Source organism: Gopherus flavomarginatus, chromosome 16 (assembly GCF_025201925.1).
Source record: "Gopherus flavomarginatus isolate rGopFla2 chromosome 16, rGopFla2.mat.asm, whole genome shotgun sequence".
NCBI classification, from domain to species: domain Eukaryota; kingdom Metazoa; phylum Chordata; order Testudines; family Testudinidae; genus Gopherus; species Gopherus flavomarginatus.
Genome location: NC_066632.1, coordinates 3834190 through 3845777, shown reverse-complemented (window position 1 = coordinate 3845777; position 11588 = coordinate 3834190). Strand labels below are relative to the sequence as shown.

The 11588-nt window shown below is 54.3% G+C and overlaps 1 protein-coding gene and 1 non-coding gene across 2 annotated transcripts; one reads left to right on the top strand and one right to left on the bottom strand.

Annotated features, from left to right (window-relative positions):
- Positions 1-3195: 3195 nt before the first annotated feature.
- Positions 3196-10033, bottom strand: ELOF1 (elongation factor 1). The gene is made up of 4 exons (XM_050926047.1): positions 9923-10033; positions 9109-9224; positions 6320-6390; positions 3196-5123 (listed from the first exon to the last, which is right to left on the bottom strand). Exons 2-4 carry the CDS (start codon positions 9222-9224, stop codon positions 5059-5061), a joined length of 252 nt encoding a protein of 83 aa, XP_050782004.1. The 5' UTR covers positions 9923-10033; the 3' UTR covers positions 3196-5058.
- Positions 6074-6237, top strand: LOC127035793 (U1 spliceosomal RNA). The gene has a single exon (XR_007769951.1). It is a non-coding gene; the product is annotated as a U1 spliceosomal RNA (small nuclear RNA).
- Positions 10034-11588: the final 1555 nt, after the last annotated feature.

Here is an 11588-nt window from a genome sequence, read left to right as displayed (position 1 = left end):
TTTCAAGCCTTCTGTAAATGCTCATTTTCCAGCAGGCATCAATGGTAAGATGAGTTCAGGCGCTCAAGCCCTGTTATGGCTTTCTGCCGGGATGGACTGATTTACCCCCGCGCAGCAGGGAAGGGTCACTGTCCCCTGGAACAGGTGAGACGCTGAAGTACTGAGATGAAGTGACATGCCCAAGTTCCTGCTGGTAACTCAACCCTGGCCGGCCACAAGCCCCCTCCCCGCTCGGTCTGTAAGCCCCATTACCAGCCGGTGCACAGGGCCCTAGCCAGTAATTTAGCACTTACACAGAAAGGCTTTCACAGCCGCCCACAAATGCTGCCGGATGTGGGGAGAGACGGGCCCAGACTCAGAACCGGCGGCTCCACGTGCTGTAAGATCGGCCACCAGGGGGTGATGTGCACACACGCAGGCCCACGGAACCGCTTCCACCAGCACATCAGCCACCCTTGATCAGCTCCGTCCTCTCCCGCGGTCACAGGCAGACGGATGCTCCTTAGACCCCCCACATCGCCCCTTAAAAGCCACGTTACCCCTCAGGAGTCTAGACAAGCGCTTTGCAGGGCTAGAGCCGCGTCCAGGAGATGTTGGCACTGCAGGGACAGTCTCTCCATAACTCTTCTGGTTACAAGTCTCTGCACCAGGTCCAGGAGAGTTTGCGATTATGTTCTTGCCATGACACGTAGCAGCCATGCTCCAATGCGTCTGTTAGTCTACAAGGTGCCACAGGACTCTTTGCTGCCATGGCAGCCATAGTAAAACGCAAGCAAGAAACCCAGTCGACACCGCGTGGCCCTGCTTCGGGGGTTCCTGTTAAGGTCTTCAAAGCAAAGGTGAAACGGCACACGTGCCTTGGAGGAGCGGGGTAGCCCAGCAGGACGGAGGTAACGCTGCAGCAGGGCTGGGAGTGGGGGAAGAGACCCGGCTTCCTTCCCATCTTCATCCACGAAAGAAGAACGGAGCGTGGGAAGGAGCAGGACTTGGGAAGACCACACATAAAGAACTGATGCTACAGGCTTGTTCTCTGCTTAAAACCAACACCGGTAAAGCTATATCCGGGGTGTGGAAAATCCAAAAACCCTTCCACTGCCAGAGCTATGCCAACAAAACCTCCAGCGTAGCTGCAGCTCTGCTGACAGAAGCCGGCTTCTGTCGACGGTGTTTGGGGAGGTGGCGTCCCTCCCCCCGCGGGACTTCTGCCAGCGTAGGCTGCGTCTATGCTCTGGGGCCATGCTGGCGTAGGCTAGGTCCCGCTTTGGGGCAGGGGCCTGGAGGAGATGCCTAGCGAGGTCCCTCCAGTCCGCCATGGCTAGGATGCGATCTACAGAGCCAGGGAAGGAAACATTAAGGAGAGGGGGAGGTTTAAGCACTAAGTAACCTCCTCTGTCCCCTGAGCACATCGCATACTCTGCGCTGTTCCTACCTGGCTGCAGCCATTGGAGGCCACGCCGGCTCAGGCAGGCCCCTGCTGAAAGTCACCAGGAGAGTCTGAGCGAGGGGCCTTTTGCCCCTGCAGATGATGGGCTCATGCAAGGCCACAAGTGAAGAAAGTCTGTTGGGTCTCTGGCTCCTCTGCCCTTCAAAGCACCATCTCGCTCAAGCCGACTTGCAGGACGTACACACACGAGCCCCAAGCCCAGAAACAACAGGGAGTGAGGCACGTAGGCAGGCCTGGGGCACTGGAGATGGGATGACAGTGGCACAGGAATAATAGGGGAGCAACGGGCCAGAGTGGAAGCACGGGCAAAGCTGTGCATGCAGGACGTCTAGGGCAAGGATGGCAGAGGCTGTGGGTGAGGACTGAGGGGACAGGGCTGGGATAGCAGGGGGCTGTGGGGCAGGAGTGAGGGGCATGGGCAGAGCTGGAACAGCAGGGGCTGTGGGGCAGGAGTGAGGGGCACGGGCAGAGCTGTGGGGACGGGGCTGGGATAGCAGGGGACTAGGGCAGGACTGAGGGGCACAGGCAGAGCTGGGGGGGCAGGGCTGGGATAGCAGGGGGCCGTCGGGCAGGAGTGAGGAGCACGGGAAGAGCTGGGGGAACGGGGCTGGGATAGCAGGGAGCCGTGGGGCAGGAGTGAGGAGCACGAGCAGAGCTGGGGGAACGGGGCTGGGATAGCAGGGGACTGGGGCAGGAGTGAGGGTCACAGGCAGAGATTCGTAAGCAAAATGAGCTCAGCCAGGCCCCACAGCCAGTGTTCCGAGAACCACATTCCTCCCGGCTTCTAAAGGCCACAACTTTACTCCATGTGCTTTAAACAGTTAAGTACAAAGGGCCCAGGGAGCTCTCCCCCCTCTGCCCCCCCAGTCAGGGACAAGCTGCTTTTCCGAGCTGTTTACCCAGCCGAGTCTCCAGAACAAACAGCGCCTGCTCAGCTGATTTGCTTCCACCACAACTACTCTCATTCTCCCTACGCTGCAGCCTTTTGGCCTTCACTGGAACGCAGCCTCGGGTACGGTTCCAGCTCATTTCACTGACTAAGGAAACCTGCGTTGGCCAGTCCAAGCCCCCAGAACACTCCTCACCTCTGGGACACTGTGTCAGCTCCAGACTGCGGCCCGGGCGACGCAACGAAGCCCACGTGGGGTCGGGGCAGCAAGACTCCGAGTCCACAGCCGCTGACCCGGGCAGCCAGGGCTAACGTCAGCGTGTAAACGGTACGACTCAGGCTGGAGCCCGAGCTCTGAATCCTGGCAAGGGGGACAGGTCTCGGAGCCCAGGCAGGCACGGCTGCACTGCTATTTTTAGCCCCACAGCGCAATCTGCCCAAGGCAGTTGACCAGTCTCTGAGACTCAGGGCCGTGGGTTCGTTTGGGATTTTTTTGTTGATGTACCATAAACCTTCAGTCGCCTAAGAGCTACAGGGGATGGGTAAGGGGCAGTAAATCAACAGATGTGGAATCCTAGCAGCTCCGTTCGGCTCCTCAGCCTTGCAAGCCAGAAACCCCAAATACTCGCAGCAGTTAAGATATTAAACCCCATTTTACAAAAGGGGAAACTGAGGCACAGAGTGGGGAGGGAATTTGCACAGAGATGGGAAAAGAACGCAGTATGTCATACTACCACTGCCTGTCTCTCTCATACAGGCATGTGGCTTGCGCAAACTCCCACCTGCCTCGGGGAAATGAATCCGGTCACTTGGCCCAGAATCCATGTGACACCAACGACACTAAAGGACACAGGAAGACCCCTTCCCCCCATAACGGTATTTATTAATGGGACATTCTACCACTGCAAACAATTTCTAAAGAGCCCCCCTCCCAAAACAAACCCCAAACAAACCGAGAACAGCCGCCCGCTACACCCTTCTCTGCACCCCCACACAGGGAAAGATGTCCAAAGCCAGCCTGGAACTCAGACCAGCTTAATCCCCAGCCCATGCAGCTTCCCAGGGCAGGGGCTTGTAAACCAATCAGTGTCCAGGAAGGAGCTCCAGGCGCTGCTACCACCATCCAGGAAGATCCAAGGAAACAGCTTCATACAATACGAATTTCCTCAAGTTAAAAGCAGCAGGTAAAAGCCAAGGGAGGCCAAGGTGGCTAATTTAGCCCATCAGCCCATCCTGTCTCCCTTGGATTCACGTGCCCCCTAGCAAACAATCCTCTGCCCATCCACCACAGGCCCCAAATCAGTTCAGCCAGGGATCTGCCACCACCTTAAAACTCAGCGGCGCCAACGGCTGAGCGATTGCCTCCTGCGAGCCCCTGAGTAACTGCCGTACCAGAACACAGACGAACGTTTTAAATCTACGAGAGAGGGACGTTATCCCAAAAATAAATCAGAGCAGGGACCTGCAAGGTGAAGCAGCAGAGGTTCTGCTCAGTCTAGCATCTGGACATTCAGAAGGTAAAACACACACTTGTCACCATGACCAGACTCAAGAAAGCGTAGTAACAAAAGCGATTATCTGACCCTCAGCCTTCCATGCCACAGACGTCTGTCTTCCTTCCCCTCACCCCCCACCCCAGCATCTCCCCCAGTTCTCCAGCACTGCAGCCTGATTCACTTCCCACTCTCCGGTACTGAAATGTTGCTGTATTTTGATTAAGAGACAAAGGAGCAAATCTGAGCCTACTGCTGCAGGAGGACCTGTCTGAGAAAAGCAGCCATCTGTGTCCAGGATCGTCTCATTTTCTGACAAGTGGCTCATTCAAACCAGTTTACCCAGCACTGGAGTATGTAACTCAAGCACAGCAGTGCCCCCCTTTAAGGTAAGTCAAAGTTAAACGTGTCGGATGGGGACTTTTCTGTGCCAATGAGTCTGCTGGAGAGAGCTAGCCAAAAACCATATCCAGAACTGGGACTGCAGGAGGGACGTTCTCCAGCATTTCATTGCTAATCTTACGTTTCTATCACACTTTGTGTCCAAAGATCTCAAAGCACTTTACAAAGGTCAGTGTTATTCACTCTGATTTAAAGGGAGAAACTGAGGTGCTAAGAGGGGAAGCGACTTGCCCAGGATCACCCTGGAAGCTGGTGGAAGTCACAGGAGAAGAACCCAGAACTCCAGACAACCTGCTGCCCTGCTCTAACCACTAGACAAAACTGCCTCTGCATCACCATTTCAACTGTTACTCAAAGCAGGGTGGAAGCCAAGATAAAGCCTATTCCAACAGGGATCCAGCCAGCCTTGTGAAAGGACACTGCTTGGCCAGACTAGGATTAGCAACGGACTTCTTTTTTTTATTATTAACTGTGGCTAGTTAATCATGGTGACAAGTCATTTCTTACCTTGTGAACTTTCAAACTGGTGGGCTGAGCAAAACAAAATGCTACTCTCCTCCACCCCCCTTAACTAGAGCAGCATTTCCAAATTGTCCCTTAACAGTGTTACACTGATGAAAAGTGCATGGGGCTAAATTGGCCTCAGGGTAATTCACAAAAAGGAACAACAGCTATAAAAAGATCCTTGGATGGAAAAGCTAATAAAAAACCCAGCCACCTTCTCCAAAGCCCCCGATTGTCTCATGGTATGGAACTAGCACATTTTTTTCCACATACAAAATACTGTAATATCCAAAATTAGCACAAATGAGCTTCCTGCCCAGTTGCTGCTACTGGTTGGCCGCCTCGCAAGCGTCTATCCAATCACTGTACACATCCACCGGTTCTGAAAGATCTGAGAGCATCACAGGTCAAGGATGATGAACAAAAACACCACCACCACCGCCCCTGAACATGGAGTTCGTCTTGCACTGGGAGCTTAGGACATTTTTTTTGCACCTTTCCGACTCTTCTCCGCGACACCAGTCTGCTGGCCCTTTGGGACAGCACCGTGGGACAAACGCCACAGCCACTTTGTCCTGGCCTTGCACTTTTCATGCACACATCTCAAAGCACCTTTGAGGGAAGGCAAGTATCGTTATCCCCACCTTAGAGATGGGGAAACCGAGGCATCTACAGAGTGAAGTTAGCAGCCAGCCTTGCTAACATTTAACTCCCTGTCATACCAGCCACGATTCTGACCCTGGTGTGGACATGGACTAAGAATATGCTATCCAAGCAATCGTCTCCTGCTGCTGCAGGATGATAAAGGCCAACACGTGAAAGCAAGATGGGAAGTTAATTCTATTTTTTACCATGTGCTTCTGGACGCAGCTCCTAACAACTTCATGCACCACCCAAGTTTTTTTCCTTGCGTCACTGACGGGATTAAGATTGGAGGTTTTCCTAAAAGACCTGCTCTAGTTCAAACAAACCTACTATTTTGGGGAAGTCCTATCCTTATCCAGGTCAGACTAGACGGTCACAATGGTCCCTTCTGGTCTTGGAATCTATGAGCACGGCCGTGTGACTGTCAGTTATTTTAGCTGCTGTCTCTTTGCTTCCAGTTTCCATCCTGGGCTGGAACAGGAAGTGCCAAGGTACCACAAGAATCTGTGCTCTAGCCCAGTGGAAAGCACCGAACCCCAGGCAGGGATCTCAGGAGTTGGCCGCTGCTGACTACAACCAGAGCAGGTTCTAATTTTGCAGACACTCGGATACTTCACGTTGGCCAAGTTTTGGGAGCTCAGCAAAACCTCAACTCCAAGACCTCTGTGGCTGAAGCAGAACCGCACTGGAAATACATTTCCCTCCTGGTAGGGGAGATACCATGATTGTGAAGGTGGTTTTCCCATGGTGAGGCTCATCCATTGCACTGGGGGTGTGCTGACCCCTGCAATTTCCGCAAATGCAGGAAACTTGACTGTATAATTTGTGGTAGTGGGGGACTGCGTTCATGCTTTCCTCTGGCATTTAAAAAAAAATCATGGGAAAAACAACAAACTACAGTAAAAGATACCGTGCTTCAGTCATTAGAAGTGCAAAGGATACACGTTATGGGAGTCTGAAATTCTTCCAGACACACAGTACATGATATTACGCCAGTGTTCCGAGCCCGGTCCCTGGAACATAGAAAACAATATTCCAACAATAGCCAATATTTCCAGAGAGCAAACGAACAAGAGCAAGTGGTTAGAGAAATTGACTTTGCACCCACTGAAACAAAATGTAGCATTAACCAATTAAGCATCACAACCCAAGAGCTACTAAGTTATTCACATCTTACTGACGCAGAAACGAGCGAGTGAGCAACGTGATCACAAAGCAAGTTGGTTGCAAGAGACGGAAAAAGAACCCAGGAGTCCTGACTCCTAGTCTTCTGCTTTAACCAATGGACCATGCTCCGTCTCAGGACTTATGAGAAGTTCAGAGAACTAAACATGGAGGCGTTAGGCTAAAAGATAAACACAAAAAGGTGCAAACCATTTGCCTGCTCTGAAGGGTGAGGGGAAGGCATTTGAGATGGTACAAACCTGAGTTCTGGTGTGGTTCATTATACACTCAAATACAAGAAAACAGGGGATGTAGGTTAGGAAAAAAATTCCTAATAGGGAAAACTTGCTGCACTTTTATGGACACGATGCAGGATATGCACAGCCAGGCTTCAGTATGACCTGCTGATGGGGAAAATAGCAAAAACCCAAATGCCCCGACTGTGTTGCTAAGTCTGTTGCTAACTTGCATCATTTAAAAAATAAGTTGCTTAATTACTGAAATGCTTGCATATGGCTCGTCACAAACATAGGCTATGCCACACGAATCAAACCAATGGGCCAGTATAGCCCTGTATCCCACCCCCTACCTGGGCCAGATCAAACCAAATGGACCCCTTCTAGCATGGCTTCCATCTCCAGTCGGAAGAGACCAAGTGGCCCAGCTTACCCAGTAGCATTCCCCTTCCTTACCATGCCAGATCTCACAAACAGGCTCATCAATATACTGATGAAAAGTGCTATAATAATAATAATACTACCACCACCCCTGGCTCTTATCTAGCACTTCTCATCCACAGATCTCAAAGCACTTTACAAAGGAGGTTGGTGTTATTATTCCCATTTTACAGATGGGGAAACTGAGGCAGATGGAGGTTAAAGTGACATGCCCACAGTCACCAGGCAGACCAGTAGCAGAGTCAGAAATAGAACCAACATATCTGGAGCCCTGGCCCAGTTCTCTAGCATCCCTATAAGAGCTAGGTACACCGCTACCTCGATATAACGCCACCCGATATAACACAAATTTGGATATAACACAGTAAAGCAGTGCTCCGGGGGTGGGGGGGGCGGACTGTGCTCTCCGGTGGATCAAAGCAAGTTCAATATAACATGGTTTCACCTATAATGTGGTAAGAGTGTAGTTATTAATGGCTCCCCATCCTGCTGGAAAGGTATAACAAGTGGGGTTCCGCAGGGGTCTCTTTTGGGACTGGCTCTGTTCAATATCTTCATCAATGATTTAGATGTTGGCATAGAAAGTACGCTTATTAAGTTTGCAAATGATACCAAACTGGGAGGGATTGCAACTGCTTTAGAGGACAGGTTCAAAATTCAAAATGATCTGGACAAATTGGAGAAATGGTCTGAGGTAAACCGGATGAAGTTCAGTAAAGACAAATGCGAAGTGCTCCACTTAGGAAGGAACAATCAATTTCACACATACAGAATGGGAAGAGACTGTCTAGGAAGGAGTATGGCAGAAAGAGATCTAGGGGTCACAGTGGACCACAAGCTCAATATGAGTCAACAGTGTGATACTGTTGCAAAAAAAGCAAACGTGATTCTGGGATGCATTAACAGGTGTGTTGTAAACAAGACACAAGAAGTCATTCTTCCGCTTTACTCTGCGCTGGTTAGGCCTCAACTGGAGTATTGTGTCCAGTTCTGGGCACCGCATTTCAAGAAAGATGTGGAGAAACTGGAGAGGGTCCAGAGAAGAGCAAAAGAATGATTAAAGGTCTTGAGAACATGACCTATGAAGGAAGGCTGAAACAATTGGGTTTGTTTAGTTTGGAAAAGAGAAGACTGAGAGGGGACATGATAGCAGTTTTCAGGTATCTAAAAGGATGTCATCAGGAGGAGGGAGAAAACTTGTTCACCTTAGCCTCCAATGATAGAACAAGAAGCAATGGGCTTAAAGTGCAGCAAGGGAGATTTAGGTTGGACATTAGGAAAAAGTTCCTAACTGTCAGGGTAGTTAAACACTGGAATAGATTGCCTAGGGAAGTTGTGGAATCTCCATCTCTGGAGATATTTAAGAGTAGGTTAGATAAATGTCTATCAGGGATGGTCTAGACAGTATTTGGTCCTGCCATGAGGGCAGGGGACTGGACTCGATGACCTCTCGAGGTCCCTTCCAGTCCTAGAGTCTATGAGTCTATAAGATTTTTTGGCTCCCAAGGACAGCGTTATATCGAAGTAGAGGTGTATTAATATCTGCCCTGTTTTGTCCCTCGCTGCCATACTGGATCAAACCAATGGGCTGATCTGGCCCAGTCTCCTCCCTCTGTCATACAGAACCAAGCCAACAACCTAGCGTCCTGTCTCCAGCAGCAGCCAGCACAAGAGATTTCCAAGAATGCGTGGCGTTCTCCCAGTAACGCACCGAACCCCACGGTGTGGGGACTTCCTGATCCAGCTCCAGGTAGGAACCAGCTCATCCCCTGCACCCCAAGGAACAACAGCCCCCCACAAGTGTACCCTAATGAGCACTAACACGGCAGCTCAGCTGGCTGCGCCCCCGCCATTCGAGCCAGAGAGGCCTCTCCAGCCCCCGCTACTCACATTTTGACGTCACAGGACTTCTCGTGGTTACAGAAGGGGCAGGTGAACTGCGTCTCCAGGGTGCCTGTCATCTTCTTCTTGGGTGGGGGCTTCCGCTTTGACTTCCTGCGGCCCATCTTCGCGCGTAAGGCACAGAGGAGAGGGAAAGCGTCAGTCCCCTAAGGGCCAGGGGGACTCCCGCGTGCTGCCCTGTCTCCTTCATCCCCCACACCTCACCCGCAGCTCTGGGGCGCCCAGGAATGAGCACGTGGGGCTACAAGGGGATGGGGACAGAGATGCTCTCTGCGTCTGGATTGAAACCCCACCCATTACCACAGCTGGGGGGCATCATCCAGCATCGCCTAGGAACTGGGGGGCTCAGAAACCCTCCCCCGACACAAACACAGAGCCAAGAAATCTAACACCCCCCAGGTGGGGCCACGGCCTCCGCCTCCATCCAGAGCAGGAGCCCAGCTCCCCAGCGCAGAAACGTGGGCTCAACACCCCCCCAGCTACGGGGCCCAGGGGCCCAGCAACACCAACCTGGGGATGGGATCCCCCCGGGGACAGATCACAGGGGCCCAGCGCCCCCCCCGTACAGGAGCCCCCCCGGGGACAGATCACAGGGGCCCAGCGCCCCCCCCAGGTACAGGAGCCCCCCCGGGGATAGGGGCCCCCCAGGTACAGATCACAGGGGCCCAGCGCCCCCCCGGGGACAGGGCCCCCCCCAGGTACAGGAGCCCCCCCGGGGATAGGAGCCCCCCCGGGGACAGATCACAGGGCCCCCCCCCCGGGGATCCGAACACGCTGCGGGGGGGGCCGGACCCCCCCTCACCTGTCTCCCGCCTCCCGGCCCGGCCGCGTTTCTAACCGCGACCGGCACTTCCCGCGCCGACCCGGAAGAGAAACACGCTCGCCCCGCCCACCCTGGACCTCGAGGGGAACTGGGAATGATTGACAGCAGCGGCAGGAGGAAATGAGGTCAGAGAGCGGGGGAGGGGCGGGCCGCCAGAACCGGAAGTGGCTCCTCGACGCTCTGGATGTTTCCAAGATGGCGACTGTGGTGGGGGCGGGGCTGGGGGGGCGCAAGGCAGGAGGCGCCTCGCGGGGGCGGGGGCGGGGTGTCCCCCCCCGGGAACGAGTCTGTGGGGCGCCGCACGAACGGCTGGACAGGGGCCCACCCAGCAAAGGAAACGAGAGTGGGACCCCCCCGCGGGACCCCCCAGCACAGATCGGACCCCCCCCCCGCGGGACCCCCCCGCACAGATCTGACCCCCCCCCGCGGGACCCCCCCGCACAGATCTGACCCCCCCGCACAGATCTGACCCCCCCCGCGGGACCCCGCAGCACAGATCTGACCCCCCCTTACAGATCGCTCCCCCCCGGCGGGACCCCCCCGCACAGATCACCCCTCCCCGGGGGGACCCCCCCGCACAGATCGGACCCCCCCAGCACAGATTCCCCCCCCCGGCGGGACCCCCCAGCGCAGATCGCCCCCCCCGCACAGATCGGACCCCCCCCCAGCACAGACCGCCCCCCCCGGAGGACCCCACCGCACAGATCACCCCCCCGGGGCTCATTGTGCTCTGGGGGGAGCTGCCCCCGCCCCGCCCCCCAGCCAGGAAGTGGGGGCAGGGGCAGAACAGCCTCCCCCGGGTCAGGCTCCGGCCAGGACACCGGGGTTCACCGCGACCCTTGCGGTGCCTGGGGACCCTCAGCGATCGGCAGCCCCCGCTCTGAGCTCTCCCTTGTGCGGGTTGTTGGGGGGTGACACTGAGGTTGGTCCTGGGCCCCCCCTGCGCCTGGGGACAGGAGAGGAGATCGGCCCGAACGACTCCGCCCTGGGGAGGCTGCTAAGGCTCGTGGACAAGCCTTGCTCTGCAGATAAGCCGACTCCCGTGGGCAAGGCCAGGGCACTGGCCCTTTAACCCAGTCGGTCTCAAACTTTTGTACTGGTGATTCCCTTTCACACAGCAGGCCCCCGAGGGCGACCCCCTTACACATTGAAAACACCTTTTTATCTAGTTAACACCATTACAAATGCTGGAGGCAAAGCAGGGTTTGGGGTGGAGGCTGACAGCTAGGGTCAGCTGAGCGGTCCTGCCCCCCCCTGTTTGGGAAGCCCTGCTTTAAGCACAGAAGGAAGAGACTAATTAGGGTCTGTGCTGATTGGATTTGGCCAGGTTTTTTGGTTTGGGGGTTTGTTTTTTTGACAGGTAGAGAAAACCCCTGTTTCAAATCAATCCTGCCCTGCCCACTTGAGATTACTGGCCAGGAAAGCATTTGCAATTTCACCACTGATACTTTGTCCGTTTCTGTGCCTTGTTTGCTTTGGGACAGCAGGGCCGTATCTACACTTCTGGGCGCTACAGGGTCAATAGCTATGGTGCTGTAACCCTGTAGTGTAGATACAGGCTGTAGCAACGGAAGGGGTGTTTCCATCGCTGTAGGAACTCCGGCTCCCTGAGAGACGGGAGCTAGGTCGATAGAAACACATAGCT

Coding starts and splice junctions, on each gene's coding strand:
- ELOF1 (XM_050926047.1), bottom strand. CDS start 9,224: ATGGGCCGCAGGAAGTCAAAGCGGAAGCCCCCACCCAAGAAGAAGATG. Junction 6,391..9,108: donor AAGTCCTGTGACGTCAAAAT/GTGAGTAGCGGG, acceptor TCTATGTTCCAG/GGACCGGGCTCGGAACACTG. Junction 5,124..6,319: donor ATTTCAGACTCCCATAACGT/GTATCCTTTGCA, acceptor TGATGCTCTCAG/ATCTTTCAGAACCGGTGGAT.